Source organism: Mobula hypostoma, chromosome 23, assembly GCF_963921235.1.
Source record: "Mobula hypostoma chromosome 23, sMobHyp1.1, whole genome shotgun sequence".
Classification (NCBI taxonomy): domain Eukaryota; kingdom Metazoa; phylum Chordata; class Chondrichthyes; order Myliobatiformes; family Myliobatidae; genus Mobula; species Mobula hypostoma.
Genome location: NC_086119.1, coordinates 29,028,913 through 29,046,608, shown reverse-complemented (window position 1 = coordinate 29,046,608; position 17,696 = coordinate 29,028,913). Strand labels below are relative to the sequence as shown.

At 36.2% G+C, this 17,696-nt stretch overlaps 2 protein-coding genes across 3 annotated transcripts in view; one reads left to right on the top strand and one right to left on the bottom strand.

Moving 5' to 3' along the window:
* Window positions 1-5,718, top strand: part of si:ch1073-145m9.1 (CDP-diacylglycerol--inositol 3-phosphatidyltransferase) — a 28,256-nt gene extending 22,538 nt beyond the window's left edge. For both annotated transcript variants that reach the window (XM_063031882.1, XM_063031881.1), the window contains one exon: window positions 9-5,718. In XM_063031882.1, coding sequence (XP_062887952.1) covers window positions 9-71 — 63 coding nt within the window. In that variant the 3' untranslated portion in view covers window positions 72-5,718. The remainder of the gene's footprint in view (window positions 1-8) is intronic.
* A 139-nt stretch (window positions 5,719-5,857) lies between these two features.
* appbp2 (amyloid beta precursor protein (cytoplasmic tail) binding protein 2) overlaps window positions 5,858-17,696 on the bottom strand; it is a 78,164-nt gene continuing 66,325 nt past the window's right edge. Inside the window, exons 12-13 of the mRNA XM_063031880.1 lie at window positions 16,086-16,251; window positions 5,858-7,369 (exon numbers count right to left, since the gene is read on the bottom strand). Of these exons, the coding sequence (XP_062887950.1) occupies window positions 7,116-7,369; window positions 16,086-16,251 (420 nt within the window). The 3' untranslated portion in view covers window positions 5,858-7,115. The remainder of the gene's footprint in view (window positions 7,370-16,085; window positions 16,252-17,696) is intronic.

The window sequence follows — 17,696 nt, the reverse complement described above, 5'->3', positions numbered from 1 at the left end:
CATTCCAGTTATGGTGTATCTGGATTCATATTTTCTTCCTTGTAAAAAAAGAAACCAAAGGAAAGGATTGATGAAACATTCACCAATGTCTGATTTACTCAGGAATATGACCTTCTAGAATTCAGGTTGGATGCTGCAATACAATTATGTATAATTCAAGATATTCCACTGAACTTATCTGTATTACAATTCATTTTTGTGGGGATGGATGAGGGAGAGAAAGAATTGTTAACTCTTGAACATTTTATATTAAAGCATTTTCAGATGACAAACCAACATGTCAGCATAGTAGAATTTTTTTCCCTATACTTCTCAATTAAAACTTTCAAAGGATACATAGTTCTAGGTTTACTACACATTTCTATTGAAATAGAATTAATGAATTTTTAGCAAAACAGTGAATATCCACTTTAGAAATCACAAGGTGCTAATTTAACAGTTATGCTGCCACTTTCATATTGATGAGTTTAAATGTCCAATGGTATGAAAGTCAAAGAATATTCTAATTCAAACTGCAAAGGTAACTATTACCAAATTACAAATCATTAGATCAGTGGATGCAGTAGAAAGATTACCTTGCATTACATTTTTTCAATTCAAAACTGGTGATTAGACAAAACCTGCTTGTTTCAAGGCCATAAAAAGACTGTTTGAATCAGCTTCATAGATTCCATGAAGGTCATGTACTTACAGCTCAAGGATGAAAATATTGTTTAAGTATCTTGTAAAATTTCCACCCTTGCTATAGTAATCATTTGGTCTTAAAATAAAAACCTTCCTAGAGCAGTTCTTTGCCCTTGAGCCCAGAGTCGGGAAGTTGTGACCACCACAAGTAACTACACATTTGGTAATTCTCAATTTGTAAGTGTGGTGTTCCCTTCATTTCGTTCTTTGTATCCAGCTAAAAATCAAATGACTGTAGCTGAGGGTTATACAAGAACATTAGAAAATATGTCAAACATAGCCTGATCTACCTTTGGTCTCATCTCCTCTGTTGTACCAGTTCCTTGTACACTCTCAAGGATATAGATCTAATCTAACTGCTTGTGATTTGGCCATTACATTTAATGAGAAATAACTTCAATTGGTATCCTTTGCTATGCTGTGTATCCAATGGAAAGTCTTTGCTAGAATGAACAGAATGCCCAAGTAGAGTACCAATAGCACCAATCTAAGAGAAATGTCCAAGGTTCCATTGTTTGCTTTAGTTGCTGTCAGTTGAGGTAGTTGACTGAGCAGTTCACTCCCTCACAAGAGTATCAATGGATGAACCCAGGTGCTTTTAAAATAAATGTCCTCTAACTGTACTAACTGATATACCCATTTCAAATAGTAGATTGCAATTGACAGTGCAAGAAATAACTGAGTATTTATTCTCCTACAATTATATAGTTTGCTTACGAGTTCCCATTTGCTGGAAAATTTGACTATTAGCACCCTAACCCTAATTGGGAAATACAGTATTGCAGCTTCTTTCAGCATCAGGTATTATTTGAATTACTATTTTTCACAGTATGCATTGCTTAAAACAAGGTCCCAAATTCAAGAGAACCAGTTTTGAATTATGTAGCAAAACTTGAGAAATTACTCAGCTAGTGTTTACAACACCCTACCACCAAATCTGTACAAAAATAAGTCACAATTAACATTCTTAATATCAAAACTAATCGGTGCAATCTTGAAGGCGGAAGTAAAACATCTACATTGTTTTAAAAAAATCTTTAGAGGAACAGAGAATTAACTTGCATGGGATTGTTCCTGACTTCTACACTCGGTAATTAAAAGATTTCTCGTTGTTTAATTTGATCCGAGTTATTAATACTACATTGCTACAGTACTTGTTACTTACCTTGTGAAAGACAAACTAAATTACCAATTTCAATTGATCTCTTTTCATTTTAGTGATTCACCTTGAAGCAGTTATAACACCAGCTCTGCTCACTTTTCTCTTAATGGCTAGGACTAAAAATCCCTTAGTATTCACATTAAAAAAAAGAAAAAAAAAAGACTTTGTTACTGCAGTGCTAGAAATAGGCAACAAAGGTTTCTTACTTGTTCCAGAACAAGTTACAATCTGAAAATAAGAGATGGGGAAGAGATTTTAATATTAATAAATCCTTCAAATGTTTTCTTTTTGGTTATATATTTTACTTGGGGATACAGAATAACTGTATATACTCCAATGTGGTGTACAATCTCTATCCAAGAATTTAAACAAAATGTTGGTCATGATCATAATACCAAATTAAATATTAAAACAGTACAACATAAACAGCATGCAGCGTCTATGTTATATGCTCACCTCAAATCTTGGAAGGATACACATGAGTTAATGTGTTAATGAATAATTGAAGATCATGAATTTGCATCACCATGTTCTTAATTCAAATAAATGTACTTAAAGACCAAGTGCTGATTGACTAGGACCACTTGGTAAAGCTGGGTTCCAAGTGAGCTAAACTAAGATGTACAAAGAGACCATCTGTTAACAATTGTACTGAATGTCAATCAAACTCACTGGCACAATGATTGCTCCAAGCAATTTTTCAGGACTAAAAGACACCAAGAATGGATCGACTACACAATAATACACCTTGCTGTAATTGTTTTTATTTTCAGTGGTCCTATTCATTCATTGTTTTGGCTTAGTTACAGTCATAGTTACAGTAGCTTAGTGGGCCCAACGCAGAAGCTATGATTGAAAACACAAGTCTTAATGATTCATCGCTTAACTTTTAACAACCGACAGCCATAAGCAGGAACCAACTGTTTGGTTCATGACCAGGAAAAGCATGATTATGGCTTGGGCCAATTAAGTCACCAGAAGTTAAAACTAATTGCAACTGGTTCAATGCTCTTAAAGTAGTAGCTCCAGTTTGCATAAATTTAAGGTATTTATTTGGTGAAAATGTCTCTGAACAATTAAGATTGTGTGGCCTTGATGAAAATAAGAAATGGCGGAAGCATGGTGAATCTAAGTAAGCATGCATACTTCAATTTTAGATGTATGGACAATTCTACTTAACACATTAAGTGTAGAAGACATCTAGGAAGTACAATTTGAACATGTAGCAAAGCTAAAGACTTACAAAATTCATGACTGAAGTGTCAAGACAAAAGATTTCCTAGCTATTCAATAGCAAGTGTGTTACCAGTGCTTTTATTTGACAAATCAGCACACGCATTTAACTTACCATCAAGGTAGTTCATGGTGTTTTAAATTCTAAAAAGATTTTCATTGGAAACTTAAGGTTATGAATATAGTGATGTACTAAACCAGCTGATGTTTTGTACAAAAGTAAGCATGTAATGTTTAGTGTAACAAAGTGCACTTTTTTGCCAATTTCAACAAATAAAACTTAAAAAGTAATACATCTAGAATTGTCTGATTACTTAAGACATTTCTATATCCAATACAACAAAAGTGCTGCAGGAACTTAAGTCAGGCAGCATCTATAGAGGGGAAGAAACTGTCTATGTTTCAGGCCAAGACCTTTCATCAGTGCTGGAAAGAAAGGGGAGAAGTAGCTAAAAAAAAAAGTGGGGAGAACAGAGTTTCTCCAGCACTTGTGTGAGTTGTTCAATGTTTCCAGCATCTGCAGCATCTTGTGTTTATTATATAGCAATTACACAATTGGTAGTTACAGCAGAGAAGTCTGGAATATCCACACACATCTAGAAATAATTTGATGGATATACTACCTTGTCCCAAACTCTTGTCATTCTGAAAATACATTACAGTTTTACAAAACTTTGGAAGAAATGTTCTGGTAGCACATCAGGAATGATATTCTGGCAACAGATGTAAACTTAGTAATAGATTACAAGCACATCAGTGGGAAGATTGCATTTGAGGCAGTAATTTTAAGACGCAGTTTTATTCCAATTTTGTAATGGTCTTTATACAACACATACAACCTACATTCCCCGTCCTCGCAAAAAAAGAACAGTATTTCTGCTCTCAAACTCATGCAAATGTATTGCATATGAACACTTTTCTAGTTACAATGAAGGGCAATCAATGTCATTTCCTACCAGTTGAGCTCAAATGTGTAAATTAAAAATGAAAGTAAAAAAAAAACCTCAGATGCTGGAAATCTGAAAATAAAAAGAAAATGCTAGAAAGCACCTGTTGAAGGAGAGAGAGTTAATATTTCAGGACAAATACCTGAAGAGCACCATACAAAGTCAATGGCTACAAGTACATATATACAGGGAGCAGGAGAGGGCCAGCAGTCCAAAAGATCTTGACTATTTTCTCAGTTCTGTCTTGTCTATCTCCATAAATTCTCACCCCATTGCTTTTTAAGATTTTATTTATTGCTACCTTAAAACGTATTTAGACATCAAAAGATAGTGGAAGCTAAAAGTTCCAAAGATCCACCAGTCATAGAACAATAGTATGGAAAGTAAACCCTTTGGCCCAACTCATCCATGCCAACTATGGTGCCCCACCAAGCTAGCCCCACTTTCCTAGTTTGTTCCATATCCCTCTAATCTCTTTTAGCCACGTACTTTAATTAAACTTATTTCGGATGTTGTCACTACCCCTAGAGGAAAATATTTTGCCTCATCTAATAGGCAATGCATTTTAATGACCCCCAAGGTTCTGTCCACATTCAATCACAAAACTTATTACAATTTTATTTTTCAATAAAATTCATCTCACAACTTTTAAACATCATAAAAACAAAATATATGTCCCAACTCACCCATTCCAGGCATAAGCCATGTAATCCCTCTCTGAACTGTTTTCACCACATTTGCATCCATCCTTAAATCTGAAGCTCAACAATTTACACTCTACTTCAGATATAGTCTCATCAGCACAATATATAATTGAAGCAGAACCTGCCTAATGCAGGGTCTCAATCTGAAATATCATCTTTCTATTTGCCTCCACTCACTCCACTGCTCAACTCAGGAGTTCATCCAGCAGCTCGCTTTTTGCTCCCAGTTTCCTGCATCTGCAATCTGTCTCCTTGCTTTTGTATTGCTTCCCTAGTAATAGCTTAGTTAGCTTTCCTGGTTACTCATTGATATCTTACAATTCTGCATTTTTCACATTTATGAACCGCTTATCTTTGTTCACTCATTTAACCTAATAAGAGCTACCTTCTTCTTCCCTTTTCACAACTTACTTTCTTACTATTTTTGTGAAAACAGCAAATTTAGAAACCATATCTTTGATGCCTATTTTCAAAATCATAATTGTAAAATGTCAAGATTCTAACACTAATCCCAGTGGCACACCATTCATTAAATAATTTTAAGCCTATTGTGCTTCCTCTTAGCAAGGCAATTTTCCATTGCTACCTTCTATACCAGAAATAGTTTTCCACAATGACCTTTAATGCAGCACTTTATCAAAACCACTGGTTCCCTTTCATCCACAAGACATGCAATTTCCTCAAAGAATTCCAATAACTTGATGAAAATCATTTCTCTTCCACAAAATCACGTAGATCTGCCCATTTTATAAATCAACACTGAAATGTCTTAAAATAATAGCAACCAACATTAGCCCTGTAACAGATGTTAAGCTAACTAGTTTATAGTTTCCTGCTTTCTTTTCCTTTCTCAATTAAACTAAATTAGTTATTTTCCAATTTATTTAGCACCTTTCACAGAGAGAATTTTGGAAAATTAAAATTAATGCATTATCTAACTAGACAACTCTGCAATAAAACCTATCAAGACACAGGTTCCACTTGCCTGGTTATTGCAGCTTTTCTCACCCTTCCAACTCTTGATTTATAACCACACCTCCCTGTTGATTGTGTGGTGCCTACACCCATGTGAAAAACCATACATCTTGAAATGATTTGAACAATCAGCTAAGAAGCAAAGACTGAGGTTGTGCATGAACACTATATTTAGCAGATCAATAATATTTTGTAGTACAGTTACATAATATCACAATGTTTGTTACAAACATAAGCAATAATGGCTTGATGGTTGCACATTATATTGGGCGCTGCAGCCTGTTGTTACACTAAGATTTTGTACACATTTAATGGAATTAAAACAAAAAAATTGTGATGTTGTACAAATTCAGCGTGGCACTAATACAAGAGCTGCTCAAGTATCAAGGAAGTGTCTCATCTTGCTTTCAACAGCAGAGGCTGAATTTGGTAATAGTGTTAGCAACTGCTGTCAACGCAATTTAGGAAAATACAAAAATAGTACTGTTTACTTAAATGTGCAATAAAATGAACACAGTTGACCTTTTTTTCATTTCCACATCCACAAGGTTATCAAAACTTTATTATTCACTTAATGTGGAATATGGCAACATTATTCCCAATGAGGAATATAAATTGAATTTTAAAAATTGGATGACACAAATGGTACCTAAAAACATCAGTTAGTGATCCGATACTGAACTTGTGCATCATAAACCAATTTCTAGATATATTCCTTTAATACTTCAGTTTAAAAAATGTGCACTTCAACAAATTCACTAAGGCCACCATGCTATAGATACCTAGGAATATAATGACATACTGTAATGTACAGCAAACCTATCACAGTGCCCTTAAGGTTGTCATTTTGGAAAGTGTGATGTAAGCAAAACAATTAGGACTACCTGCGAGTTCTTACGGAGACTCGCAGTGCAATGGCACCTGTTAGCATACTTGACAGGGAATTGCAGTAATGTTCAAGATGCAAAACAAAAATAGGTAGAAAGGCCTGAATGTTTGAAATCCACTTGCACATCTTGAAATCTTTATGCATAAAGAAATGGTTGAATTATTATTCAAAAATTACTTTTCATCAGCAGCAAATGATTTGAAATATAATTAAAATAATATTAAAGGCTGCAGCTGCAAAATAATTTCACTTGCTGAGACAAATCCTCCGCGTCATCAGCATTTGCAAACATTACGATACAATGACATGCCATGGCGACTGTTTCTGGTCAGATCGTTCCTAGTCTTGTATCTATTACATGAATCTTTTTTCCCCATTTCCTTTAGCTCGGAACTTAACACCTAAAAGAAAGTAATTACCCTAATGGTATTAAGTGTAGTTACTGGATTGTTTCACAGTATGTTTCTCCCTTTCAGTCCAGGGAATAAAGACTGTATGTGACAATATATTCATCTTGTTTCTCAGCATCCCTGTCCATTTGTAGGCTGAGCTAACAGAAATGATCTGACTACTTCTTCTGTGGACTGTGTACTGCCATTTACATCCTCAAGGGCATCACTGATAGCAAACTGTCGATCCCGCAGTCGGTTCCAGTTGGACAGAATATTATGGTATTCAAATACTTTTTCAAAATTGCCAACAGAGTTGTACAGTTTGATGAGACCTCTGTAATCATATTCCAGTCCACTGTAACCATCACCAAATAACTTCTTTCCTGCAAGCAAACACAAAGTGACTTTTAATATTTGCTGAGTACGCAAGTTTAATTCTTTGGGGGGAAATAAAGCACTGTTGAATCTAAAATCAAAATGATGGGAAAGTTATACTTGAATCAAAGTAATCAACTTCAAGTAATTTGAACTTCTTTGAAAAACTCAATTTTTAGACCAGGCCACACCCTGATACGATTAATTTACTACCCAGACTTGTGTACTAATTAATGTAAGCAGATATTCTAGAGATGAAAAATGAAGCAACTGACTCAGATTGAAAAGAAAAATGAGGTTTTGCTTAAATTCTATCTTTTAACATTGGCCAACTGGTTTTATGCCAGTTTCCACAGTAATCCCACCAATCCCCCATGAATGTCCATGTCACATGCTCATCAACTCCATCCTGATTATCCTTCCGCCAACCTATATTTGGGATAATTTAACCAATTGCTCTTGGAGAAAACTCAAGAATCCTAGGGAAAGCCATACAGTCATGCAAAGAATGTACAAACTCTACACAAACATCACCAGAAGTCAGGAGTAAACCTTAACTGCCAGAACTGAGAGGTAGTAGCAACAGTCTTGTCACTGAGGAAGGATATAACAAAATAATTCCAGGGAATGTAACTGGCAGGAAGAATGACAAACAACATTCAAAACAAAATACAATTCTAAAGAGAGAAGTAGGAACAGAAAACCTGAATTTACAAATATGGGAAGTTCAGTGTTGATAAAAACCTATGGATTCGGGCCTTCATGAATACTTAAACTTGGTACAAAAGCATCTATGATGAACCTTGATAAAACAATGTTTCAGTCACAATTAGAATACTGCTTCATTCAACTTACATATGATGTAGTTTGACCCTTTCCAATTCTATTTTGTTACTCCATATACGGGGAGAGGAGCGGAGTTAGCAACACTAATGGTCTTATCTGAGGTATCATAATAGCCCATTCTTTTTCTTTTTTTTTTCTTTAGTTTAGTTTTCCTTTCTTTTGGGGTATAATTTTTTTTTTCTTTTTTCATGATATTTTTATATTTTCACTTTATATATTTTCCTATATTATATTTGTACTTTTTGAGATTTTGGGAGGCCCATTAATTAATGTGTCAATTGAGATCATACTTGTATAAACTATTTATCAATAATGTAATCCCAATTTCTCTGAATCTATTTTTTGTAATGTTTATGATGCTGAAATTAATAAAAAGATTGAAAAAGAATATTGCTTCTGATCTAGGTTCTTTTTAGTTAGGATGAAAAGGATTGAGAGGTGTAGAAAATACTTACTAAACAGTTCCAGGGCAAGGGACTTACATTACAGGATGGTTGTGAATAAGCTATTTTATGTTCTGCCATCAATGCTAGAAACAAGGGAGTTGGCGAAAGTGTGAAAATGGGAAATGTGTAATAAACAATGGAGAAATTTGAAAATGATTAAGACAATTTTGCGTGTGTTGTGCTCAATAAAGGGGGCAAAATAAGTCTAGACTCTAAGGGATATGGGTGATCGCAGGTATCTATATCTGGTTCTGATGCAGGGCTTCAACTTGATATGCTAACAAATCCTCTGTGTTGCTCCAACTCAGTAAAGGCACGAAGTGTAAGCCAATGATGCCATTGGAAACCAAATTATTACAATATACATTGCCTCCTGTAAGGCAAGGCAACAGTAAGGACTGATGCCGTTGACTGGTCATGATGACAAAACAGCATGCAATTTTTAATGGATTCTTTTTAGTACTGTGGGTTGGTCAAAAGCCTGATCCAGAGTGGGAAGACGAATAGTTACAACTCATTCCAGATCCCTTTAAAGAACAAGGGTTAGAAACTAGTAGCATTTTTACAAAATGACTTATAACATTGCTTAACCTTTGGCTGCATTATTTATTACTTTCACAAGTAATAAAATTTCTAAGTTGAAACCAAACCAAACAGTGTAACCAATGGTGTCCTGTGCCTGCACGTTAATTTTCCAATGATATCAACAGCCTGAAGGATAGTTTGTTTCAATAACAGTGCAGATAAAGAAAGGAGTAAAAGGTAATGTATTAGAAAATAATAGTACAGCATGCTGCAGTGGAGATACACTGTGGTATGCAGAGTAATTCCATGCAAACCAAAAGAATACACTACCGACAAATAATAGGCAATGCAGATAACCAAAATGAACATGATAAACCTTGAGTATTTTCCTTGTGAAAAAGGAAAGAAAATTCACTTGATTGTTTAGATATGTTTGAAATAATACTACCTCATTTTAATTTCAGACAAGATGTCCAATTCCCTTTCAGTGCAATGAATGAATCCTAGTGCCACATAAAGTTCATCACTTTATTGCAAGTTTTCGAATGAGGTTTTCTTAAAAACAAATTTGGTATGTCAACAAAAACACTCAAAAACTTCTATCGATGTACCGTGGAGAGCATTCTGACAGGCTGCATCACTGTCTGATATGGGGGCTACTGCACAGGACCAAAAGAAGCCGCAGAGGGTTGTAAATTTAGTCGGCTCCATCTTGGGTACCAGCCTACAAAGTACCCACAACATCTTCAAGGAGCAGTGTCTCAGAAAGGCAGCTTCCATTATTAAGGAACCCCAGCACCCAGGGCATGCCCTTTTCTCACTGTTACCATCTGGTAGGAGGTACAGAGGCCCGAAGGCACACACTCAGCAATTCAGCAAGTTTCTATCCCTCTGCTATCCGATTCCTAAATGAACATTGAACCCGTGAACACCTCGCTTTTTAAAAACATATTATTTATATTTTTGCATGATTTTTAATCTGTTCAATATATGTATAACTGTAATTGATATACTATTTATTACTTTATTTTATTATTTTTCTTCTACACTACGTATTTCATTGAACTGCTGCTGCTAAGTGAACAAATTTCATGACACATGCCGGTGATAATACACCTGATTCTGATTCTGAAAACTGTTTTTATTGTTCCCCCTGCTTGGGATGATTAACAAGTGGCTGAAAACAAAAATAGGTACAATACAGATATGTTTACCTTTAAATAAGCTTGATAGGCAAGGTGAAAATTGGTTCTGCTAGAATGATGTGATATTAAGAAACCCGGTTTCTACATTTTAGTAGTAATTTAGTGAGACTTAAGGAATACTCAGGAACATATCTGGTTGACTAAGAAAGATTCTCCAATGAGCAAAACCAACAATATGGCACATGTACCAGCAGATATGGAACAGATATGACAGGGCAAGGTATTTAATCATAGACATTTCTCCACTTGATTTTTAAAAATCTTACTATTAATCAAACACAAAGCATTAAGCTTCAAGACTAACGGAAATCCACTGGTGGCATCCAATTAAGATTACTTGACTGGCAAAATTTATAATTTAAGCTGGCCAAATAAATCACAAATAGAGTAGGAAAGAAACATCAGAATCACCTATGCTAAATGAGCTGGTTAATAAGGATGCGGATAAACTTAAAATGTTGGTAGCACTCGGCAAGTCAAGCAACATTTGTGGAAAGGCAAAGAGTTAAACTTGTAGATCAAAGACACTTCATTAGAACTAATGGCCAAGCCTGCTGAATACTTACAGCTTTCCTGTTATTTCAGGTTTTCAGCATTGGTGAATTTAAAAACAAATGTTCATATAAATAGTTGATTTGTAGAAATAAATTTTAACATGCATGATGTTAAACCAGAATTTAAGTTACAGAAACAAGAACAACATCTACCATTGCAGAAAGTGCATACGTTAAGTTTCAACTACCCAACCATTCATGCAAAACACTAACAATGGTGAATAAACTTGACACTACATCAAATGCTTGGAGCTAAGTGGGCAGTACAGGATGTGCAAATAACAAATCAAACATAAGGCAGACTTTTTAAGTAAATCTTTGCTTTAACTGCAGCAAAGCATTTGCAAATTTCAAATTGGATTGGAAGTTGTCAAACACTATTTAAATCAGCAATTGGCTCACAAAAATATTTTTTTAAATTTACTGGGCTGGACTGTACTCATCCTTGGCTGGTAGTTCCACAGAGAATCCACAACCTCATTGTGAGTCAGCTCACCTCTGCCTGTGCACTGAAATACAAGTGGTCAGAGCATCGGATCTATTACTCTGTTACTGGATTCACTGTTGATTAAGGCAGCATAAAACACATGCGGCCTCTCACAAATGTTGGAATAACCCTATTCATTAGAATAGGATCATTGGACTACAATTAGAAAAGTGCAGTTAACTGGTTCATTTACAGTTCTGTGCAAAAGTTTTAGGCACCCTAGATTTCTTATATAAATTTTATTTTAGATATTTATTTTTATCTGCTGCATTAGTGTCAGAGGAAAATAGCAAATTTTACATTTCCAAACATTCATTTTCCAAAATTAAGTATTCCCCCATTAGTTTACTAACAGTCTATGATAAACACATGAGCACTTCATTTCTTTGCACTGTTCAATTTTGCACTTGATAGTAATCTAATGTCTTTGCACTACTGTTGCTGCAAATTTCATGACATACAAATCAGTGAAAATATATCTGCTCTGATTTAATTCTTAAAGGCAATAGCTATTTTAGATTTTCACTGCAGCTCATGCCAATAAAGTTAATTTTAGTTTTATTTCCTGTCAGATGTTAAAAGAAACTATTAGATTTCCATAAAACAAGTATTCCTTGCAGTGTTAAAAAGTGAAATAAATTCATTTGGCTACTTATAATTAATTTGCTACTTAGAGCTCTAATGCTGGATTCTGTTTATAAATAAACTTATTAATTTAAAACAAATTGGTTAAATCATATATTTACATTATTGGAAGAATGCAACAGACTTCTCAGACAACTAGCCATGAACTACAAGAACCAAAATAATTAATGTTAATCCTGAACACAAATATAAAAGGTATAGGTTTCAGAGAATAAAGTCATTCTAGGCCATCCCCTAGTTACAACGAGCTCCCATGATACTATGAAATCCAAACCTGCAAAACACATGCATCCATTTGCTTTAATGGCAGAACTAGGTTCAACACCCTCCCCTAGTCTTTTTACTAACTGTCTTGTGTGATTTTTGATCTCATTCATTACAATACTTTGGAAGTTTGATTAATGTATTTAGTGATTGTGTATTTTCTAACTTTAGACATACATTAAAATGGAACCCATTTGTTACCTACAGATAGCATGTAGTTATTTTGTCTTGAATGTAACAATAAGGAACAGTGGTGCAGTAGTTAGTGCTATGGTCTCACAGCTCCAGGAAGTTGTATTTCATCTAGTCCTTTCATCATTTGGTAGGTTTCAATGAGATCTCTCCTGCATTCTTCTAAATTCCAGTGAGCACACACCCAAAGCCGTCAAATGCTTCTCATATGTTAGCCCCTTCACTCCCGGAATAAACCCTATGAATATCCTCTGGACTCTCTCCAATGACAACACATCCTTCCTGAGATACGGGGCCCAAAACTGTTGACAATACTCCAAGTGCAGCTTGACTAGTGTGTTATACAGGCTCAGTATTATCTCCTTGCTTTTATATTCTAGTCCCCTTGAAATGAACGTCAACACTGCATTCGCCTTCTTTACCACAGACTCAACCTGTAATTTAATCTTCTGGGAGTCTTGCACGAGGAGTCCCGAGTCCCAAGACCCTTTGCACCTCTGATGTTTAAACCTTCTACCTATTTAGATAATAGTCCTTACTACTGTTCCTTTTACCAAAATGCATTATCATACATTTCCCAACACCATATTCCATCGGCCACTTTTTTACCCATTCTTCCACTTTGTCTAAGTCCTGCTGCAATGCACTACTTACCCCTCCACCTGTGTTTGTATCATCCGCAAATTTTGTGACAAAGCCATCCATTATCCAAATCATTGACAAACAATGTGGTCCCAATATTGACCTGAGTCACTGCCAGAAAAGGCCCCTTTTATTCCCACTCACTGCCTCCTGCCTTTCAACCATTCCTCTATCCATGCCAGTATCTTCTCTGTAATGCCATAAAGATTTTATCTTGTTAAAGCAGCCTCATGTGTGACACATTATCAAATGCCTTCTGAAAATCCAAGTAAATGACATTCACTGCCTCTCCTTCATCCACCCTGCTTGTTACTTCCTCAAAGAACGCAAACAGATTTGTCAGGCAAGATTTCCCTTTACAGAAACCATGCTGACATTTGACTTGTTTAATCATTAGTCTCCAAGAGCCCTGAAACCTCATCCTTAATAATAGATTCCAACACTTTCCCAGCCACTGAGATTAGGCCAATAATCTCCTTTCTTTTGCCTTCCTCCCTTCTTAAAGAGTGGAGTGATATTTGCAATCTTCCAGTTCTCTGGGACCATGCCAGAATTGGGTGATTCTTGAAATATCATGATCGATGCATCTGTTATCTCTTCAGCAACCTCTCAGGACCCTGGGATGCAGTCCATTTGGTTCAAGTGATTTATCCATCTTAAGACATCCACCTAGCACCTTTTCCTTTGTAATAGCAATTGCACTCACTCCGGCTGCTTGACACTCACAGACCTCTGGCACACAGTATTCCACAGTGAAGACAGATGCAAAATACCCATTACATTCATCTGCCATTTCTTTGTCCCCCATTACTACCTCACCAGCATCATTTTCCAGTGATCCAATATCAACTCTCACCCCACCCCCTTTTTACTCTTTATATAACTGAAAAAAACTTTTGGTATCCTGCTTTATATTATTGGCTAGTTTGCCCCCATATTTCCCTTCTTATAGCTTTTTGAGTTGCCTTTTGTTGGATTTTAAAAGCTTCCCAATCAACTTCCCACTCACTACTTCATATGCCCTTTCCTCGGCTTTTATGCAGTTCCTAACACCCCTTGTCAGCGACGGTTGCCTATTCCTGCCATTTAATAACTTCTTCCTCTGTGGGACATATTTATTCTGCGCCTTATGAACTATTCCCAGAAATTTCAGCCATCTCTGCTTTGCCGTCATCCCTGCCAGAATCCTCCTCCAATCCACCTGGGCAAGCACCTCTCTCGTGCCTCTGTAATTCCCCTTATTCCATGGCGATACTGATACATGTGAGTTGTGCTTCTCCCTCTCAAATTCCAGTATGAATTCAATCATATTATAATCACTGCCCCCCTAAGGGTTTCTTTACGTTAAGCTTCCTAATAAGATCTGGTTATTACACAACACTCAATCTAAGACAGTTTTTCCCTGAGTTGGTTCAAGCACAAGCTGCTTTAAAAAACCATCTCCTAGGCATTCAACAAACTCCCTCTCTTGTGATTCGACACCAACCTGATTTTCCCAATCCCCTTGCATATTGAAATCCCCCATTAAAATTGCGTCCTTACCTTTATTTCACACACTTTTCAGCTCCCTCTGCAATCTCAACCCCACATCTTGGCTACTACTTGGAGGCCGATATATGATTCCTATGTTTTTTTTAACCCATGCAGTTTCTTAACTCCACCCACAAAGATTCAACGTTCTCTAACCCTATGTCACCGCTTTCTAAAGATGTAATTCCATCTCTCACCAACAGAGCCACATCACCGCCTATGTCCTCCTGCCTGTCCTTTCGATACAAAGTATATCCCTTGATGTTAAACTCGCAATTATGGACTTCTTTCAGCCACGACTCAGTGATGCTCACAATGTCATACCGACCAAACTCTAATTACTGGAGAGTAATTGCAAATCTACAGGGGAAAGGGAAATTGGACTAATCTACTAGCTGGCATCAGCCCAATGACCTGAATGCCCACCTCCTGGGCTGTAATAACAGCAAATAGTCCAAGGTATCCTGAAGAAGAATTTAAGTAAAATTTAGATACCAAGTCACATAAAGAAGCCAATAATGTGATCAAAGAGATATATTTTAATGAAGTTCTTAAAAAGGAATTAAGAGGGAATTCCAGAAAGGACCACATTTTAAGGCATATTTGCCAAATGAAGCTGTTATCTATCCCAATTACGTTTTGCAAGAAATCCAACTTTCCCTAGTCTGATACTTGTAGTTGTCAGGGATTAAAACAAAGGGCCCCTAATTTATATCTTTTGTGATGTCAACAATATGATTGAGCAGGTAAAACTCACAATTCCTAAGTAGCAATTTAAATAGACTGTTGAATAAACACCACCACAAAAGCAAGATTAAGGGGAAACTTGAAATGTCAAAAGCTTTTTAAATTTAAAAGACCATTTATCTTTTAAGCTCATTTTACATATCTGAGGAAATAAAATCAGAAAGACCATAAAATATTCATGTCAGGCAGCATCTGTGCAGAGAAAGAATTGAAATTTCAGGATTTAGTTCTGAGTTAGGGTTTATTAACCTGGAACATTACCCATTCCTCTGCTGATGCTGTCCAAACTGTGGTGTACTTCCATCACATTCTTTTTTCTTTTCCATTTCTGATACTTACTGGTTTGTAAAAAAGTTAAATTAACACCAATTCAAATACTTTACTTCAAACAGCCATGCTTCTGGAAGGCGGCGGGGGGGGGTGGGGTCAAATCACTAACAACACTTTTGGATCTTTGTATTAAACTCAAAAATAGGTACGAGTTTTATCAAGTACTGGAAGACCTGGTGCCAAACAACAATAAACTTGTAGTTATTACCTGTCAAAATCTTGATCATGCTTTGAACTTTCATTTTGCACAGCATGCAAAATAAATTTAGTTTGGCACTGCATTCTCACAGTCCAATTACAGGGGTACATACCTATTGCTATGGACCTCAGATAAAGCTTTTCAGCATCTGCATATTGATTCATATCATAGTTATAGAGAGAAGCAAGATGTCCCACTGACAATGCCACTTCATAATCTTCCTGGCCTAAGAGTTGCTCCTTAATTTGAATCGCTTTAATGTGCATTTCTTCAGCTTCCTATAAAAGCAACACAAGTATTATTGACAATTATTACAACTGTGATTATGATGAATCTTTCAAGGCAATGATTTTTGCCTTTTGCTCCTTAACTGATACCATATAAACTATGAGCCTTACTTTTTACACACGTGTGATAACAATCATTCTAACATTTTAAACATTTAAACACACTTTATCAAAAATAATTTATAATAGAGAACATTTATTAAGCATTTTGTGTTATACCAAATACTTAAACATTACCATGACTTCAGATGTAATTGATATACATAGATTCTAATTAATTTGAATGCAATGAGGAGGTTCCATGCCCACAAGGTCTTTGCAATCAGGTTTAGCATGTAGTCCAGCATACCAGTTTGCAACACTTTGTTCCTTCTAGAATACCACTGATTTTCAAGCATACCCAGAGACAGCCTTTTGCAGCATTGATTCTTTTCCAATTAATATTTGTCTCACTGTGAGCACCTGGAAACAGCCCACCCAGCACTGAGTCCCAGGCAATACAGCTGTTTGGCATGAGCCTCAAAAAATACCTGGCCATCTAGCCCCAGATCTTCCTGGTAAAGCTGCATTTAGGAAATGAGCAACTGAGTCATTTCCACTGCAGTTGTCATATGAGGGCAACATGCGTATGGTCACCATTTTGACATACACAGAAGAAATGACACAGAGGGCTTCCTCCTCTGCCAAACAGGGTATTGTGCTTGTTGAAAGCTTGGTATTCCGCCAAATGATTTTGATTGTTTGCTCAGGAAAGCACCTGAAAGGATCAATAACATCTCCACAGCCTAACATATTAAGTATCTGCAAATCCTTCTGGGTCACACAATACTATCTAATAGCTACAGAGAGCGAAGCCTCTCAGAAATTCCTGTCTTCTATCTTTGAGGTTAGACAACAGCAAACTGTTAATGCGAGATGAGCAGGCAGGCAAGCTAGCTAAGAGTGATGGCTTGCCAGTTCACTTTTACTGGATATATGGCACTGGATCGACCCACATCTGCTAGAAATGTACAACACAGTAATTCTAACTCGTAGTGTACCAGTTTTTCAAAAGATAGATAGATTTACAAAAAAAAGGAATAACTGAAAAATTGCTGTTTTTGCGTGTCTTAATCTTGAACAATTTACAAGCTGCAAGAAGGATTGGTGGCTTTTTACTTCTACCAGCTCCTTCTCATCATCCACCATCATCAAAAGTAGTAACAGTAGATTTTGCATTCTGTCTTGGAGCTCCTGCATCTACTTCAGGCTCTCTCATTTTCTGAATGCCCCATGTCTGTTTCGATTGCTTCCTATCAATGCAAAGGGGAATCAAAGAAAACTTCACAGTTCCCCAATCTGTATAACCTCTGAGTTTCTTGATACTTTTACATTCAGCTTCCATACCCTCTGGTCTTCCTGTTGTTGACAGCCAGTCGGAGGCAGTTAAGAGAACT